The sequence below is a fragment of the Anguilla anguilla genome, chromosome 11, assembly GCF_013347855.1.
Source record: "Anguilla anguilla isolate fAngAng1 chromosome 11, fAngAng1.pri, whole genome shotgun sequence".
NCBI lineage: Eukaryota > Metazoa > Chordata > Actinopteri > Anguilliformes > Anguillidae > Anguilla > Anguilla anguilla.
The window spans coordinates 6,605,042-6,624,718 of NC_049211.1; the positions used below are offsets into that span (position 1 = coordinate 6,605,042).

At 45.8% G+C, this 19,677-nt stretch overlaps 1 protein-coding gene across 1 annotated transcript; it reads right to left on the minus strand.

The window, feature by feature from the left end:
* Positions 1-317: 317 nt before the first annotated feature.
* Positions 318-19,472, minus strand: LOC118207329 (probable pleckstrin homology domain-containing family N member 1). Its single transcript, XM_035380798.1, has 16 exons — positions 19,189-19,472; positions 17,316-17,403; positions 16,863-17,027; positions 15,625-15,705; positions 13,419-13,503; positions 11,124-11,263; positions 9,359-9,505; positions 6,743-6,823; positions 6,499-6,574; positions 6,168-6,313; positions 5,832-5,984; positions 3,912-4,127; positions 3,340-3,501; positions 2,665-2,871; positions 2,105-2,153; positions 318-1,247 (listed from the first exon to the last, which is right to left on the minus strand). Exons 1-16 carry the CDS (start codon positions 19,251-19,253, stop codon positions 1,084-1,086), a joined length of 2,025 nt encoding a protein of 674 aa, XP_035236689.1. The 5' UTR covers positions 19,254-19,472; the 3' UTR covers positions 318-1,083.
* Positions 19,473-19,677: the final 205 nt, after the last annotated feature.

Here is a 19,677-nt window from a genome sequence, read left to right on the forward strand (position 1 = left end):
CACCTTGATTAGTAGAATCAGGTGTGTGCACCCACACCGACCATTTCTATACTTGTAATGTATTATGTAGGAGCTCATTGAATTTCTAAAGTTGTGATTTTTTTTGTTGTATATGTAATCAGGACTGGCAATAACCAGTCCTAATTACCACACACAGCTATAATAATTTGACTTGTAAGTTACGGATATCCGTTAAAATGTCTAAAAGGTTTTCAGTTTCATTTTTTAAATAAATACATAACAATAGAAAATACCCTAGAATGAGAATTATGTCGTTTTTCAAAGGAATGGTAGAATAATGATCACAAGACACTGAATACAAAAATCAAACTTATTTTGTTTTAATTGCTTTGTACTTCACCATATTATAACATTATGTAAACATTCAAACATAGCTCTTCTGAAGCAGTATTAAATAGTACAAAATTATAGGTTAGACTCAAATATCAATAATACAATAGAACATCTTCGAGCACTTTCAAGAATTTACACATTATGTACATATTATACAACATGGCGCTATGCTACATGTAAATGGCAGTGGGGATGAAGTCTTACAAAACCCTTAAAACATCAGTCCCTAAATCCCTGAATCGCTGTTAGAAAGTCTTTACAATTCAATGCTTTTTTTTTTTTACAGACACTCAGATACGCAGTGCAGTTCAGAGATATCGTACTAATAAAATCGTACTAATCTTTTAAAAAAATAATAATTAAATAAATAACGCTCCCAAATTTCAGGTAGAGTAACGTACGGTTCCACCAGGTCACTCCAGTGCAGCAGTGACACCCTACTGTAATAAACAGGGCCCTCCTAGTGCAATACTGATTAAACTGTACAGAAATGAGTGACAGGATAAATGCCCTGTTACGATATGCGTATTTAACAATTTTCTTGGCACTTTTCCCCTATGGTTTATTCTGAATGGGGTTTTATTTATTGTTGGTGGCAGAAGAAGAAGCACAGGGCAAGAGTGAAAGAGCTCCAGACCCCAGTGCGTAGTAACGACGCCTCTACTTGTGCACCTCCGGTCAGGTACAAGGGGGGGGGGGGTTGTTTATATCATATTTTATCGTATTTTATCACCACCTCGCCTGTGTAGTCACCGATTGCATGCCGTTCATGCCCATGCCTCCCGCGCCCCACTGGGACCGAATTATCCCCTTTTCCCTGTCAAAGTCCCAAACGTTGTCGTAGTCCATTTCCTGGTCGTCCGGTTCTGCGGCCTCCAAAAAAGCGTTGTCTTCTGTAAGGGGGGGGGTGGAGGGGGGGAGGGGAAGAGGAAAAAGAGACTGAGCGTTTGCTGCCAGGACTTATCTTCCGCACCGATCTCTCACTCTTTTTTTAAAAATGGCACCTGTGCCAAGCCCCTATGCCCCGCCCCGGCTCAACCCTATCTGCTGTAAGACGAGCACAGGCTTAAGGCCCGGGGTGCAAGGCGGAACCCAAAATGTGGCAGCCCGCACATTTCAAGAGGAGGCTCAGGTTCAGGTTCAGGGTCAGGATCAGGGTCGGTGATGTAACGGCTGAATCCACACTTCCGTGAGGTCATCAGCTTCTGCCATGACACCCGTTGCAGTAAGGACCCATGGTATGCTCCTTTTTCCCCTTTAAATTAGTCATTTAATTGAAGGTACTATTTATATATATAAATGCTGTACATTCGGCTCTAGATTAGCCTTCAATCTGAGAAAATACCAAAGCCCATTTCCCCTCCTGAATTAATTGCAACTGATGTAGGCTTTATATAATATAGGCCTTGGAAATTGACTTGAAAAAAAAAAACACAGAGGACATGACAGTCTCCTCAGTGGTAGTTATAGCCCTGACTAAAACTAGCCTTTCGAATGGAAGATGGCGCTGCTTTGTGAGCAAAATCATTAGACTCAACTCTAAACGAGCAACAAGCATATGTCGTTACTATCATACACAAATGACACTGTCTCAATGCCGAGACAGTTGTGGGTCATTTGCATTTTTTTAAAATGAGCTCCATTTTGGCTCAACCGGTCAGACTGCAAAAGCGAACGCTGAATATCTTGCCGCGGCGGAGGCAGGTAATGACAGAGTATCGCCTGACTTTGGCATGCCCGGCATTCTCACCTTGCGCGTAATTGTACGCCACCTGATGGCTCTGCGATGAGTAGATCGCCTGTAAAGAGTGAGAAGAAGAAAACTTTCATTCATTTACACAGGGATGAATATAGCCTTGCCTCTCCTCTGTCACTAGATATGTCAGTGAGAATGTGGATAATAGCACCTCGGAAGCCGATCTTGGACCTGATTCAACCTGGACCTTTAAAGCCATTTTAGCTTTTCTCCTGAGATTAGACAGGGACCATAATTCCCATTTTTATTTGTACCATGAATGTGGAATTTGCTTGTGAATTAAATGATTTCATTTACTTCATCATATCACTAGTGTTCTAGAACTCCACTGCTGTCAATTACCAGCAGTGATTGTGACATCAGCATTAGAATGTTGAAGTTAAGAGAATTCTAATCACATATTGTGATCTCACACTTCAATGGGTTAAGAGCTCCTACAGGCTGTGCTTAACCTGTACATGTCTGTATATTACTGTACACAATCAGGGAACAGTGGAGAAGGTAGGAGGCGAGACTCAGTTTGGGGGGGGCGCTGGTGGGCGTGGTTCACTCACCGGTCTGGCGCCGGTGGGCGAGAGCGTCGAGGGCGGAGACAGCAGCTTCAGCCTGGAAACGGCCTTGGCTCTCTGCTCCGACGTCCACTCGGAGCTGTCCACGTCCCGCTCCGATTCCGGAAGGTTCTGTCTCCTCCTGCCCAGAGGGGGGGTGCGCAGTCTGAAGGTGGGGGGCAGTACCTGGCCACTCGGATCCTGCATCGACATCTGCCGGCCAGGAAGTGGACACAGTCAGATAAACGTGACAACAAAAAAAAACATATCACACTTTCCACTGATATTCTCACTAGTGGGATTAACCACAGCTCCGAGTTACAGATACTGCACATGCAGTTGTTTTTACGTATGGTAAATCATTTTAATTCCATATATGAACATATTTTAATATATTACAATAGATATCTATATTATAAGAAGATGTGGGACACAGAAAATGTGTTTACTGGGGGTTCAGAAATTTTTGGGACCGAAAATTTTGCGGTCCTGCAAACTGCCCAGTCACTCTACACGTCCTCGGCCGGATCCTCCGTTCATTTGCCTCGTTAATTATGCAGCTGAATGAATCAATAAGTCATCCGGAGGCCGGGCCGCTCCTCCTCGTACACGGGGACCCGGCCGGGCCCAGACGCGCGGGGCGAAGCGAGACGCAGGAACCCGATCGCCCGACCCACTTACCGCCGGCCTGACGTAGTTGTCCTCCTGCAGGTAGCGGCCCGGGGTGCTGGGGTCGTCGTAGAGGGGGGACAGCGGGCGCCGCGGGGCGCACATGTCGGAGTACCGCTGGGGGCCGGAGAGGTGGTACCTCCCCCCCGACTGGGGCGTGCTCCAGCTGTTGGACTGCGGACGCAGAGAGCAGAGGGCATGAGCCAAGTGACGGTGTAATACCACAATAACACTATTACACGCGTATGCATACGTGAAATAAAATGGCATTATTCCCGTGTGTCATACTGCCCACTGAATCTGTATTACAGATTATAATCACATGCATTGGTTCCAGTAGGTTTATTAGAATGTTGTTTATCCCCCCCAAAATTATAAGTCAGTGTTCTAGAACTCCACTGCTCTCAGTTACCAGTAGTGACTGTGACATCAGCATTAGAATGTTCAGCTAAGAACACTCCAATCACGTATTTGTGACCTCACACGTTAAAGGGTTAAGAGCTCTTTGTATAGAAACGTATAGTTTTATTTTTTTATCCCCCACCATCACTTCAGCAAGCCATAAGAGAGGAGCTGCTCAGTACCTTCACCAGGAAGTATCTGTCCGCGTGCGCGACCGGGTAGGGCATGTTGTAGACGGGGGAGGCGGGGACCTCGGTGGGGGTGACGGCGTAGGAGAAGCGCTGGAACGGGGCGTGGTAGTCCGGGGCGGGCCTCACGCGGTGGGAGAAGCTGTTGCTCCTGACGCCGTGCCGCGCCGACGTCTGGGTGTCCGTGGAGCCGGGCCTGCTGGGAAGGTACTGCGCGCACAACACACACAGAGGAGACACAAACATGGGGGTCAGGGGTGAGAGGTCATAGGTCAGCTCCGCCGCTTCTAAACAACCCCCCACCCCTACCCCCCACCCCCGGGGCAAGCCCTGCTCTTGCGTTGCACGCAGTACGGCTGACACCGTTTCCGTGGAAATTTTCCCTCTGGATATTCGGATCGTAGTTTACATCTCGGCACTTTTTATCCAGGCTGACGCACGCTGATGACTCAGTGTTTTCGTTTTGCATGCGATCCCTTTGTACAGCTGGGTATTTCAGCCCAAAGCACCTTGGGTAAAAAAAAGCACCCCGCTCTGAGCTCTTGCTCAAGGGCGCAACGGAAGCGCCTTAGCTGGAAACCGAACCCTCTGAACCTTCAGAGTCACAAGCCCGATTCCCACCGATATAATGCACCGCACAAGCGCCGTGAGACGCGGGCGCCGTATCGGATGACATCACACAGGCTGATTTATTAACCTCCGCGCGCTCGCTGGCGGTTCGTCTGCTCTGGGTTTATCACTTTATTAAGGCATTCCCCTCTGCTTTTTTTTACGCGATTGAAACGCACACTAGCAGGAGTGTAACTGGAACCAGAGAATGTTCCGGATCAAGCGTCTCGTGTTTTTCCGTGTGAGCACCCTGTCCTTTCCATTGTAAGCCCACGGACCGTCCACAAGAGAAGTTGGCCCAAGACTTGTCACCAAACAAACAGTGAAAATGACCAGTGCACTAATTAAGCAGGTGCTTTTCGGTACAGCTCATTACTACATGGTTGTAATTGTTTGAATGGAAGAACAATTATACAATCTTTTTTGTAGAGAAGTTAATAAAAAAATATTTTTTTTAAATTATGTTTAATGGTTTCCTTAAATTTGTATTCCCACTGTGGGTTTGACTCTATTCAAAAATAAGTTTCAAATTTTATTGTTTTTTTGTTTTGTTTGTTTTAAACCATTTTCTGAATTGCTACTGCATATACATGCCATAGTAACAGGTAACAGGTGAATGCCTTGGTCATCATGAACATTTTTGAAATTACAAATGCTTTTCCATTTTAAAACACCTGACCCGAGGAACACGCAGTTTTAGATCGTTATCAGAGAGATAATATGCACGCGCGCGTGAGGTTACGCACTTCTAGGCTACTGCAACCCTTGCACAGTTCACCTGTCCTGTGGAAAACTGCACTACCCAAGAAAACAATATTTGCTAATTATATTTACCTTGAAGGCAGTAGAAGAATGCAGCCTTTCGAACAATATTGATTCAACTGAACGCACTGCATCTATCAGACAGAGGGGCTCTGTGTTGCTTAAAATATCTCTCGTGCCTCATGTGTACATTTCTTCTAAGGAACACAGTGTCAAGGACCATTAGTAATAATCTAAAAAATGTATTAACGTCCTCCCTCTGTGTCCTCAACCACGTGTTTTCGTAAAGTAAAGTATGGGGCGACATAGCTCAGGAGGTAAGAGCGGTTGTCTGGCAGTCGGAGGGTTGCCGGTTCGATCCCCTGCCCTGGGCGTGTCGAAGTGTCCCTGAGCAAGACACCTAGCCCCCTAACTGCTCTGGCGAATGAGAGGCATCGATCGCAAAGCGCTTTGGACAAAAGCGCTATATAAATGCAGTCCATTTACCGTTTGCCATAGTAAAGCACGTCAATTCAACCGTGGACGTTAGATAGCCGTACTCACACACAGGGGCTCCATGTACCCGGCAGACAAGGGGCTCTCCAAATGGTTCTGGAATTTCAGCTCCAAGGAGCCCCGCCCCGTCTGGGAGAGCCTGTGCGCCTCCGCCAGGGCCTGGGCGCTGGTCCCGCTGCACCTGTCGAACTGCCCCGAGGCCTGAAGGAAAACGACGAGCGGTGAGCACACGACGCATCTTACAGTAAATTTTTTTTTTTAAATGAGTTGCATTTTAGGTTAGGAGATAAAACCGGTGAATGTGGAAAAAAAAAAACTGCACAAAATTACAATGACCCGTTCACCGCTGCCTTGCGGTAGGGTAGGCTTCTGGGCGGGGCTTACCATTCTCTTGGTTGGATTGTCGATGATGTCATAGACCGGCGGTGGGGGGATGTGCACGGGGACGTACGAGGCTTTGAAATGGTGAATCCAGTCATGGAACTCTTTCTTGTCCAGACAGGACACGATGATGGGGTTAATCAGCTTCCCTGAAACCAGACACAGGGAATGGGTCATTTACAGAAACCTGCTGACGCTGCTCCTCACGCATTTGCACACGGTTCCCTTTACAGTGAACTACAACTTAGATAAACTACATTTCTACCAGAATACAAATCTCAGGAGCTATGAATATGTTACATTTGCCATTTAAAAAAAAAAAACGAATTGTTACCTTCAATCATAAACGTGTTTGGCCTCACATCTTGGCACGGTGTGGTGACTGTGATCATGTTGAGAGGCAGCTTCCCCTGCAATCACACAATTAATGAAGCAAAACAAAACAAAAAAAAGAAACACAGGAACAACCTGTCAAAACAACCACGTCAGACAGGCGAAAAAAGAGAAAATGGCTCGCCTGGTTCATAGTGGAGAAACATTATGAAACACAGAAAATGATTTTTTTTTTTGAAGCTCACCTTGTAGAAGAGGCCGTTTCGCTCCTCAGACAGAATGATGAGGGTGGCGGGATACATCACCAGCAGTCGGTCATACTGCTCCTGTAGAGACAGAGCGTTCAACATCGACATTAATATTAAAGTTCACCAAACAAAGGTCAAAGGTCAACAGTTGCATGGTCAAGATCATGGTGCCCATCAGGGACGCCGCTATGAAGCCTGGGACAAATATATATTAGCCCCCCCCTCCTCAATATACTTATTTTGTAACTAATTAAAAAATAGTTACACCCCATATCCCGGGCCCCCTCTTAGGCCCGGGACAAAGTGTCCCAGTTGTCCCCAAATATCTGGCGCCCTGTTGCCCATCTGCGGCCCTGTTGCCCTGTTGCTCATTGCTACATTACATTACATTACAGGCATTTAGCAGACGCTCTTATCCAGAGCGACTTACACAACTTTTTACATAGCATTTTACATCGTATCCATTTATACAGCTGGATATATACTGAAGCAATTCGGGTTAAGTACCTTGCTCAAGGGTACAACGGCAGTGTCCTACCCGGGAATCAAACCTGCGACCTTTCGGTTACAAGCCCAGTTCCTTACCCACTGTGCTACACTCCTGCTAGATAAGTCCACACCTCCACAACCTCCACCGCGTCGCGTTTCACCGAGATGCGCACGGTTCTCACGAAAAAACCTGTCCCGGAGACAGGAAGGTGAGGCTTTCCTGAACCCCCCCCCCCCCTTCCCCCCTCGCCCTCAGGCTGGCCCGAAGCGGTTATGTAACCCCTGCTGCTGCAACCCAAACGCCGGAAGTGGTCGGCGGAGGCGGAGGAGGAGGAGGAGGAGGAGGAGGAGGAGGAGCGCTCCATTCATCGCCGGGTACGCACGGAGCCCGAGCTCCCTGGCCTCACCGCGCTCCAGAGCGCTCTTCCTCCTCCTGAGAGGACGGGTGCGTCGGTGAGCCAGGTGACATTCCACCTGCCAGGTGAGTCACGGGAAGGGTAACTGGTTTCCACTCCCTTCGTCGGAGAGCGTTCTTTCTCACACTCTCTGCACAAAGGGGCTGCTTAAGGCTTCCTCACGCCCAAAAAAATTAAATAAATAAATAAAGATAAAATAATAGGGCGCCGGGAACCGGTGTCCTTTCTGATCGGCCGATTTGTATATTTCTCTGGCAGAGGCGCAGCCCTGGCTTCTGACACGGGACTCAGGCCAAGCCTTCAGTTACTGTGCTATCCATGCCAAGCCTGAAAACGTTAGGGGCAGGGCTGGGGGCCTAGTGTTAAGGTGAGGGTTAAGGTGACGGTTAGGGGTCAGGGTTAAGGTTAGGGGGCTAGTGTTAATGTCAGCGTTGGGGTTAATGTTAGGTTTAGGGGCTAGTGTTAAGGTCAGTGTTAGGGTTAGGGGCTGGTGTTAAGGTGAGGGTTAGGGTTATGGTGAGAGTTAGGGGTTAGGGTTAAGGTGAGGGTTAAGGTTAGGGGTTAGTGTTAAGGTCAGTGTTAGGGTTAGGGTTAGGGGCTGGTGTTAAGGTGAGGGTTAGGGTTATGGTGAGAGTTAAGGGTTAGGGTTAAGGTGAGGGTTAAGGTTAGGGGTTAGTGTTAAGGTCAGTGTTAGGGTTAATGTGAGGTTAAGGGCCAGTGTTAAGGTCAGTGTTAGGGTTAGGGGCTGGTGTTAAGGTGAGGGTTAGGGTTATGGTGAGAGTTAGGGGTCAGGGTTAAGGTGAGGGTTAAGGTTAGGGGCTAGTGTTAAGGTCAGAGTTAGGGTTAGGGGCTGGTGTTAAGGTCAGTGTTAAGGTTAGGGTTCAGGTTAAGCCTGAAAGGGCTGGCAGGAACTGGAGCCCAGTGATCTGTGATCCCTCCCGGCCTGTTCCCCTCTGCAGCAGCAGCAGCAGCAGCAGCAGCACACTCCGCCCTCATCCCGCACTCTCACACAGCGCTGGGCCCTCATTGCGCAACAGCGGGAATGTCTCTGCACTACGTATTTCGGGGGTGGAGGGAGGGGGTGGATTTTCTGATAACAGCCACTGCGTAGCCCTGCGTAACTTTTTACTTCACACACTCATTTGTCGATGTGTCATAACACGTGTGTGTCACGGTAATTAGGGTAATATTCCACATTAACCTCTGGTTATACCATTCACGTTTAAACAGGAAATATATACAAATTTGTCTAATTCACATCTCTATGCCATTTTAACAACTGACTTTGTTATCCAGCATAATTAACCATTCTTTCAGTTTAGCTGAATCCGTATTCCTCTGACGGTAGATTCCAATTCACACAAGTGTGATATTGGTACGGTGTTAAATACTCTCTAGTCTGTAGGTAATCAGAGCACACATTTAGTCAGGAAAATGGCAAGCATTGTTGGGCTGAATGGCCTGTTCTCGTTGTTATGTAATGTTATGATAGCTTCATTGTCCTCTTAAAACCCAGCATATCATTTTTTATCCCATGTAGGGGACAAGAGACAATCAATAAAAATAAAAATAAAATAACATTTTTGTGAATGTCTTCACTGAAACAGTTAAATTCAAATGCCTGAGGTGTTCTCTGCCTGGTCTCAGGAGTTTCAACGTCAGCCTGTGGGGAAATGACAGGGAGGTTTATGGGAAACGCGGTTCCTACCTGACAGGGCACGTGCTGCAGCTGCACTTTGGTGACGTAGACGATGGGGCCCAGGGACTCCCGCTGGGAGCCCTCCCAGTCGTAAATGGGCTCGTTCCTCACCGAATTCCTCAGCTGCTCCCGGCCCGCGATCCTGTCCCGAACGCTCTGGAGGTTACACAAACAGGAAGACGCTCGAGTTAGCGAGGTTCCGAGCCGCGAAATAACAACACAGACAGAGACTCGCGTACGCGGAACACGGAACGTGGGCAAAAAGGTGCGCGCGATAAGCAGTGACAGGGCAGACTCTGAGTGTCACCAGCCAGACTTCTCTTATCTCGAGCGTTATGAAATGAGCGCATGAATCACACATAGACAGACCAATAGTCAAATAAATATACTCAGCGTTACGTGCCCGAATACTGGCACCGGGTGCCTTTTTCTTTTACGTATTACTCATCATGTCATAAACCATACAGAGCAGTTCAGACGCTCGCAGTCCCTCCCCCCGTTATCAGACGCAGCTGTTGTTTATCTCGGGCAGTGTCGGTTAGAGTCGGCTGGTTTGTTTTGTGTGATCAGACACAGGTACTGTTAATCGCGGGCAGTGCCGGTTATAGTCGGCTGGTTTGTTTTGTGTGATCAGACACAGGTACTGTTAATCGCGGGCAGTGTCGGTTATAGTCGGCTGGTTTGTTTTGTGTGATCAGACAGTTGTAACAGCACTTCCTGGTGAGGGCCACAGAAGACACGCCAAAACGCACTCATCCGTTTATTGTGGCTGCTCTCCGGTCACCGCCTCGGCCGCTCCTCGGGGAAAATCCCAGAGAGCGTAACGGCGGGAACCGGAGTTACTCATCTCTCGCTTGGCACATATTTTCTCTCTCTCTGTCCTTCTCTCTCTCCCCCCTCTCACTCCCTCTCTCGTCCTCCCTCTCCATCTCTCTCTCCCTCTCTCTCCCTCCTCTCCTTCCCTCTTTCTCTGTCTCTCTGTCCTTCTCTCTCTCCCCCCTCTCACTCCCACTTTCGTCCTCCCTCTCTCTATCCCTCTCTCTCCCTCTCCCCCTCTCTCCTTCCATCTCTCTCTCTCTCTCTCTGTCCCTCTGTCTCCCTGTCAATTTCAATTTCAATTTCAATTTCAAAGTGCTTTATTCGCATGACAAATATAGGCACTTGTGTTGCCAAAGCAGTGGTTATAACATACAACTATATAAAATGAATCTAGTTAATTTTAGTTATATAAAAAATATAAAAATATATACAAAAATATCAGTAAGTGATGTTAGGTGTGTGTGTGTGTGTGTGTCTGACTATCTGTGTGTTGTGTGCATGAGTGAATATTATGTGTCTGCTTGTACGTGTGTATGCTGTGTGTAAATGTGTGCATGAGGTGGTCACACATTGTCCCTCAGAGTATGGCAAGAGAACACAAATTGTGCTGCTAGTATGCAGCAACCAAGTCTCCCTGTCTCTCCCTCCCTCCTTCTCTCTCTCACTGTGTCTGTCTCTCTCTCTCTCTCTGTCCCTCTGTCTCATTCTCTCTCTTTCCCCTCTCTCCCACCTGTCTGTCTCCCTCTGTCTCTCTCCCTCTCTCAGTCTCTCCATCTCTCTGTTTCTCTCTCTCTCTCACGTTGCCCTTTGTTGTTCTGACTCTTGTTCTGAAGCTGAATTCCCACTTTTTTTCCTCATTTTGTCCTCGCACATTTGAGGGACGGCGCGGGGAACTCAAAAGCGCGCGGGGGGGCGGGGGGGGTTAGGGGTGAACGGAAGGAGGCGTAACCCGTACCTTGACCCTGGCGTAGGTCTTGGCTTCGGAGGTGGCCACGGTTCCCCCGCTGCCTTCCACGTGCTCTCTCAGGTGGGCCATCCAGGTGTCCAGCGCCCCTTGGGTGGAGCAGAACACCACGATGGGGTTCAAGCCGATGCCTGCGGGGGCCACAACAAGAACAGAATCAGAGTTCGGCCCCCAGAGAACACGCAAACCGACCTGCTTCCTCAGAATGAGAGACAGGCGAGCCGCTAATATCATTTTTAAAATACAAAATGATGACTTGACAGAAGTTGGCTGTCAATAATTACATAAATCAAGAATGACAAGGATGGCAAGGTTTAATAAATAAACCAGCTAAACAGCATACCGTATGTTTAAAGAGGGGCTCCACAAAAACAGCCCTCCCAAAAAAATGTGCTTATCTATTGGGACAGAGCTGGAATCTGCCTGTTATCACTCATACATTCCTAAGATAAAGGAACGGATTCCTTTTCCAGACTTCCAATTTTCTGGAAGGGCTGTGCACATAATTATGAGGTCATGATTTTGAAGCATTTTAACATGATAAGCAGATATGCACCCGATCACACACACACACACATGCATACACACATACACACAATCATTCTCTCTCTCTCGCTCTCTCTCTCTCTCTCACACACACACACACACTGACACACATGCATACACACATGCACACAATCATTCTCTCTCTCTCTCTCACGCACACATACACACATGCATACACACATACACACAATCATTCTCTCTCTCTCTCTCTCTCTCACACACACACACACACACACACACCTCAGTGTATATAGTAAGTCATTATTTTATTGTTTTTATGTGAATGTCATTAAAATTCCACCGATGGGATGTCATAACTGACTAACAGTTTGTATCACCAATAATCCAGATGGCCAAACAGATTAAACAGCTATCAACAGAGAACCCGCATTTAAAGTGTTCTTAAAGTTGCTGCTTTCGTGCGATCAAAAACACGCATTAAAAGTTAAGGCCCAGTTCTACCTATGTTTTTTTTTTGGCCCTATTAGTTTGTTATTCTGGTCAGACCTGTCAAGACTGTGAATGACTGTTGGCTCACAGCTGTCAGAGAAAACAATGAGAAAAGTCTCATTTGCTTACATTACTATGACATACAGGCATTTGAGAAACTCTCCGAACGCAATTATCTAGTCGCCAAGAAGTCCACTGTTAATAATGAAATAAGCAATTGGCATTCTATGGTGCTTACATACCACTCATTTGTACGCGTTTTGAACCGAGACCAAGTATAAATACACAGGTGCCCATGGCGAAACCATAGAATGATCATGAAAAAAAAAAAAAAAACCAGATGACTGAAACAAGCTGAAGCACGCATAAACGCCATAAGAACAGCTTCACGGCTCAGGAATGCGAGATAGTGTGGCCGTAACCACGGCAGCGATGGGAACGGGGCCCTTCCTGATCGACAGCTGAGTTCAGCGGCACCTGTTAACCAACAACGGGGGCATTGTGTCGCATCCCCGGACAATGCGCCGACTGATCGCAATTAGGGATTTTTGTAGCCAGGCTGTAGCAGGAAACGCGTGGTGTTATAGTGCCTTTGAACCCGTGAAACGTGTTATGTCAGCCTATAATGCCCAGATTTACTTTTTGAATAAGAGCATTAAAGCCAAGATAGCCCTTGGACCATAACTCCAAAAAAAAAAAGATTAGTTATGTCAGCATAACAAAATATTTTTACTTTTTGTCTTTGCGGTTCTTTACTGTTGATCTAACATTTTGGGACTTCAGGAAATATCAACTTTCAACTAGAGTGAATGTTCTGGGAAAAAATGCAAGTGTGGACAACTGGACGGATAAGTGGATGTGATAAGCTTTAAACTGACGGTAATGATGTGCATATTTGGAAAACTGAGCAGTTTTTCGTAGAAAAACGCACACGAACTTTTTTTTACAATTAAAAAACACAAAACTGGCGCATATTTATATTTTTTATTCGCGGTTATTTTCATTTTGTGGTTGCGTGCTACTGCAGAGGCTAAGAAACCGGGGCGTAACCAGAACATTTCAGGTCAGAATTCCAATCGCAGCGCTACTTTATCCTTGAGCGAGGCGCACTTCAATGGCTGCACAAACACACTAATCAAATACGAGCTCTGCGGGTCATTCGACTGCACATGAACACTAGCCGAGCAAATACACAAAAGAAGCGAAGAGTTCCTAAAGGAAAGGCGTTCGGCTCGAAAGACTGAGATGCGGCCGAAAAATTATTTTAATGTGAAGCCCGTCCCTGCTCACCATTTATCTGGAATGCAAACGGGTTTGGCTCGTTGCTGCCGTTCTGCAGTTGGCAGATAGTGAGTTCCTTCAGCGGAAGAGTTCCCTGTATGAACACAAAAAAAGAGTCGCTTCAGACAGAATCACATCGCATTCCTACATTACCCTTACAGGAATTAAGCACATAAAAGTCTGCCTTAAGTACACTTTTTCCTGAACTAAATCCCCAGTAGTGTACTTGAAAGCGCACTTTCACTTTTCTTTCCAGAACAAAAGATCACAGTTTAAACTACTTTTAAAGTCCACCAATTTAGGATACAAAGTAGTTAATCAGTGGTATACTTGTTGTATTGTTCCAGGAAATACTTTAAGTATACTTAAAATGGGCCAATTTCGTTTTCTAAAGTACTTTAAAAAGACCTGTAAAAAAACATTTTCATGCACTACATGATTGTAATCATCAGTTTGCATCACCAATGTGAAAATATCATGCAATGCCATGACAGCAATCCTGGCATAACTGACCAACACACTGAAGCCATTGCTAAAGAGGCTTTTAAAGCTAATTGAATTCAATTATTCATTTTCATCTAAATAAGGTCATTGGCTCTCAATCACAATGCTCTTCTTAAATTATTCTTACACTTGTTCTTAAAAATGTTCCTACAAAAAACAATATGAGATTCATGACACGTGCAGTTTTTGTGCATATCCCAGGTGTATGAGATGATGAACACTGGCTGTTTGTAAAGTTTTATGTGCAATCCTGTTTATGTGATTTGCATAAGGAAACAGCCACGAACAAATACAGATCAGAAAGAAAAAAAAAAATTAAGAATGGCGAAATGTTCTCGGAAACATTCTTAAACGCAGTTCACGCTCAAATGTGATTGTGCACATGTTTCGTGAAGGAGGCCCATTGAGAGCAGACATTTCTTCTTTGCAGAAGAATACAAGGGGTGTGGATTGACATTCTGCAGTCAATTGTTATTTGGTTCATGTAATCAGAGCATGAACACGGAGACAGAGACACAAAGGGAGCAAAATACCTGGAGCAACTGCTCAGCCACACCCATTACATTACATTACATTACAGGCATTTAGCAGACGCTCTTATCCAGAGCGACTTACACAACTTTTACACAGCATTTTACATTGTATCCATTTATACAGCTGGATATATACTGAAGCAATTCCGGTTAAGTACTTTGCTCAAGGGTACAACGGCAGTGTCCTTACCCGGGAATCGAACCTGCGACCTATCGGTTACAAGCCCAGTTACTTACCCACTGTGCTACACACCCCTCCCAGAAAGTGAACATGGACTCACGCACAATCACTCACGACCGTGGTGACCAACCCGGTTCCTGGAGATCTACCGTCCTGGTGAGGTTTTCAATTCAACCATAATTTGCCACGCCTGATTCTACCCAATTAGCAGCTCGAGGAGATCTCTAGCTGTTGAGTGAGGTGTGGGGCTTTGTTAGAGTTGGAGTTGGAAAATCTACAGGACGGTAGACCTCCAGGAACAGGGTTGGTTACCATGGGGTTACAGGCAGGGCCGGCCCGACCCAATAAACGAAGTAAATATTTGTTTAGGGCCCCGCGATTGGTTCGGGGCCCCCTCCCTCCAAGATAATAATTTTTTCCATTTTGTGTTCCCTACGACAATGGCTTTTTCATTCATCTAAATATATTTCTATTGGTGCCAGATCTTGCTGGCTGGGGCTTGGGGGGGTGGTTTTCGACCGAAACAGAGGGACCCATATATACTTTTTGCTTAGGGCCCCCAAAAACCTTGGGACGGCCCTGGTTACAAGACAGAGTTGACCGCAGAGGATGTTCCCCAAGCCTAAAGAACCATTATAGCGCAACCCTCCACTGCTTATTTAACCACTGAGAACTAGTCCTTACTGCTGTCTGTAGACAAATGTGCCAAGGAAAATGGGTAGTTAAGTGTTTTGCTTTGCTTCCTTTTTTATATAACACTGGCATAGACTGTCCATTAAATTCCTTTCTAGTTTGACCTCTTTGCAAAGGATTCCCTCGTCTGGCAGTGAGTACGTGAAGAAACACAACTGAATTAAACATTCTCTTCTAGTAAAATATATATGAAAATAGCTTTTCAAAATGTCTGCAACTAGTGCCAGTGAACCAGAAAACTGGGGCAAATTTCCACAACCCCGTTCCGGGGGCACGGGTGAGTAGAACGTGAGTAGAAGCTCACCTGGTAGGTGAGCCCGGTGGTGTTGTTGGAGACGAAATGTAGGTGTGTCTGGAAGAGGTCCAGGTAGCAGTCGTGGATGTCCTGTGGGCAGAAGAGTTAAGTGTTTTTTATTAACCGACGACAAACGTAACGTTTGCGGTTCACGTTTATTTATCTTAGTCAGATATTGATGACTGGCGTTGCCTCTCCGCTTTCCCAAAAGCAACGGCGTCTGTTACAAAACTGTGGTTTGCCCCCGGTGACTTCATCCAGGATTGTTTTCTTCTCTCTTCCCGGCGAGGCCCGCGATTCGAGTGCTCATTGGAGGAAATGCGATTCCCATGCTCCACAGCCTCGGTGTACTGCCATATCAGAGGCCCGATCTGAAGTGCCTTTTTTTTTTTTTTTTTCCAGGGTGACTGTGAAGCAGGGAGATGTTTCACAACCCTGCGTGTTCAGACACGGACTGCGGTCCCGTCCCCCCCACCCCACCCCGACCCTGGACTCTTCAGTTAAATCCCATTACGTCAGTCTCCAGCGAGAGAATTCACACGATTGCAATAACAGTCACACTCTGTACTTGACGTCTGTGTTTATTTTTATTTATTTATTTATATTTTGTTTGCCTTGGCCAATAATAACTTATTACCTTCCCGTCGACCGTAATTTCCAAATCAAGTGAGAAATCTTAGGCCTAGAAGCCTGGGTTACCAATATCATACTATTGTCGCACCCTTAAATAATGGGTCAATTCATCTGCGTCTGGGAAATAAATAGTGAAGATTAATTTAAGGTTAGTGTGGTAATTTTGTTGCCTTGACATCTTAGTCTTGGAGCAGTCAGTGGCAATATTTAATAAAACAAGGTCTGCCTGTTTGAATGGTTGGTCACATGCTCTGCACTTTGTCACTGGCCTTTGAAATATGGTATTTAGATTTGTGTTGAGGATTTTTTTTGTTTAGGATTTTGGTTTCTTGTTATCAATGTGTTTGTCCCCCCATTTTGAACGTTGTTCTGGCTTTGTTGTTCTGGTGGTATTTAAAAATAAATTTTGAAGAAATACTAAAAAAAAAAAAAAAAAAAAAAAAAGCGCTCATGTCGCAAGATCACGGAGAAAAATTTCCATTCGTTGACAAAGACGTTGCGCAGAATGGTGGTGCTCAAAGAACAGAGTTGCCTACACTTGATCCATGACACGGTGTTCGGTCATCACTGCGCACGTGCAGTACGTTCGGTACGGTCTACGGGGTCAGCCTCACCTGGCAGTGGAGAAACCGGAAGCGCACTTTGGAGCTGTGGATCAGCCTCCCGTAGTTCTTCACGTTGATGCTGCTCTTCTTCCACCCGCCAGAGGCGTCGTAGGCGAACGGCGGAGGGTCCCATTTGATGTTCTGTATCGTCTCAATGTCCTTCTTTGACATCTCCTGCAGCCAAGAGCATTTGGGTCATAAAATTATGATTATTATTATTATTATTATTGTCATCAGCAGCAGCATTACATTAAACATTAGCAGCACAAGCAGCAGCAGTAGTAGTATTACTAGCAATAGTAGTTTTTTTTAAATCATTTTCATATTTGTTGAATAAATGCAAATTCAGGGGTACAAAATGTAAGGATTTGATAAGTACATATAACACATGTAACAAACAAAGGAACGTGTGTTTCATAATGCGCTGAAGTGTTAGTTTGTGGGGGGTGCAGGGGCCCTCACCGTCTCGGGCGTAACGGTGGACATGATGTTGATGATGCTGTTAGACTTCTCCGGTCCTTCATCTGAGTCCTTCGTCCAAAATTTCCGACTGTAGCCCACAGGAGAGACGATCAGCCATTAGCGCATGTCATCACTCTTATTCAAAGGACAGCGTTATCGTCGTCATCATTCGCTACGTTCATACACAATCCCTTTCCGTTTCCTGAGAACATTGGAACAAGTGCCGTTTCGCCAGTGCGGGAAGCCCCGTGGGGTTTCTCGCGCTTAAATGAGACGTGTATATTGCATGGGTTTTTTTTTCACTGACTGCTTTGCATTACAAATGGGGACCTGCTGCAGCCATTTTAAATGATTGCTTTTGATTAAGCTGCATTCACCATACAAAACCATTGGACTCTTCGTGATAGCAGAGAATACGTGCTGAATTCAGAATTTTGCATTGCACACCCTTTTCCCGCAATGCTGGTGCTTGTTACAAGAGAGTAACTGAACGCCGATTCTAGTTTTCCCTCAATTACTTGCCATTCAAATCAGTGGGACAATACAACTCTTGATTCTGACAGAGGACGTGGGCAATTGGCTCTGGTATCAATGAATTCCTTTGTCACATTTGACCTCCATGTATACTATTCACATAAAGAAACTAACATCAAACCCACCCAGATCACTCGATCAAAAAGGCTGACAACGTTCAACCGCCAGCTTCTGTCTGTCATCCCGTGCTGACTGCCACTCGGCAAATTGCATTTAACTGCCACAAACCACACGGGTTCATTCACGCAGAGAATGTAAAGAATTTTTCAAACAAGCGATGAAAATACAACGATAAATAATCGCAAACAAATAACACTGGTGAACCTAAAAAATCTACACGTAGAAAATTTAGAGCAGACACGTGCTAGAATTCTATAGAGAATCCGGAGTGTTCGTAACAGTTAGTGACAAATAAGAATGACAGACTTATGACAGACATCACATATGAGCAGTGGCCTTCTCAAGAATGGCCGATATGAAGCGGACAGGTAGATTAATTGTAACTGGTCTCCATGGAATGACCAATGACCAATTTTGCTGGTCCACTGAGATGGAAACTTTCTGGGCTTGCTGTAAGCAGGGTGAATTTAAATGGGATAAGACGATTCTAAGAGTGCTAGCTTCATTACGACAGTGAAGCGCCCGTCTCAAGTAATACGACAGAGGAGACGCTGAAGTAACCTGAGGTGATGACACACTAAACTTTCGTGCGCAATATTCCGCGACAACCTCAGAAGCATTTGGGAGACCTGGAGCTCGCGCGGATAAGCATCAACCACATAAACAAACTGAGGGACGAGGGTCGTTGGTTTATTTGCATGGACCCGTATCGCTGGCTTCACTGACACCAACGCTTAATTCGTTAACATTTTCTTTCTTCTTCAATGAAATCAATAGATCAAAATTTGAAAAAAAGAAAACAAATAAAAATAGCAAGGAACCACGAATAACTGCTCTTTTTGAATAGGCTACTGAGGAGAAGTAAGGAACTAATCATTCGAGACTTATAAGCCTACTTAAGAGCAACTCAGCCCAGCCCCACTAAAATAGTTCACACAGCAAGCAAACCACAACTGTGTGTTCCACAACAGATTTAAACAGAACATGCCTCTGATTGTATTCCGAAACAATATACCAGTGTATGTGTAATCCAGACCATAGCTTCTAACAATATCAATGTAAGCTTAAAACTTACAGACTCGATTACACTGGTTGAATGACGTGCCGCAAAACCATTTCTGAATAAACAAGAGCAGGGCAAACACATGCGATGACAGAAGTGGATAAGAACGCAAAAGAATGGAGAAAAGTGGTTACTGTAAAGCACATGGGTTCCTACCTGCTCCTTCGTTTAAAACTTCTCCTGAAACTGTGTTGAGGGACACATGACGCGGTGTTCCCCATGATGTCCCGATGTCCGTGTACGCGTCTCTTCTGATTCGGAATAAACTGTATCCTCCGTGCGATTGTTTTTTTTTTTCTTCTTCTTTTCTTTATTCACTGTAATCCAGGCAACGGTGCGTTCACAGACAGGCTGAAGTAGATTCTGGCAGGACTGAACGGTGAGAGAGTTTGTATAGCTGGCAGCGCGTGACACGGCGATGTGAGGGCGTGTACACTGCTGTGAGGTGTGTGTGTGTGTGTGTGTGGGGGGGGGGGGGAGTAGGGAGGGAGCGGGGGGGAGGAGAGACAGTGAGCGGCCACGACAATCGAAGTTCACACTGGGATGGGATCCCTCTGCTTAATCGACTACGCAGACAAAGGGGGGATACTTTCGACGTGAGTTTTCACACTTTCTCGATGGCAAATGGGGCTCATGCAAATTTTT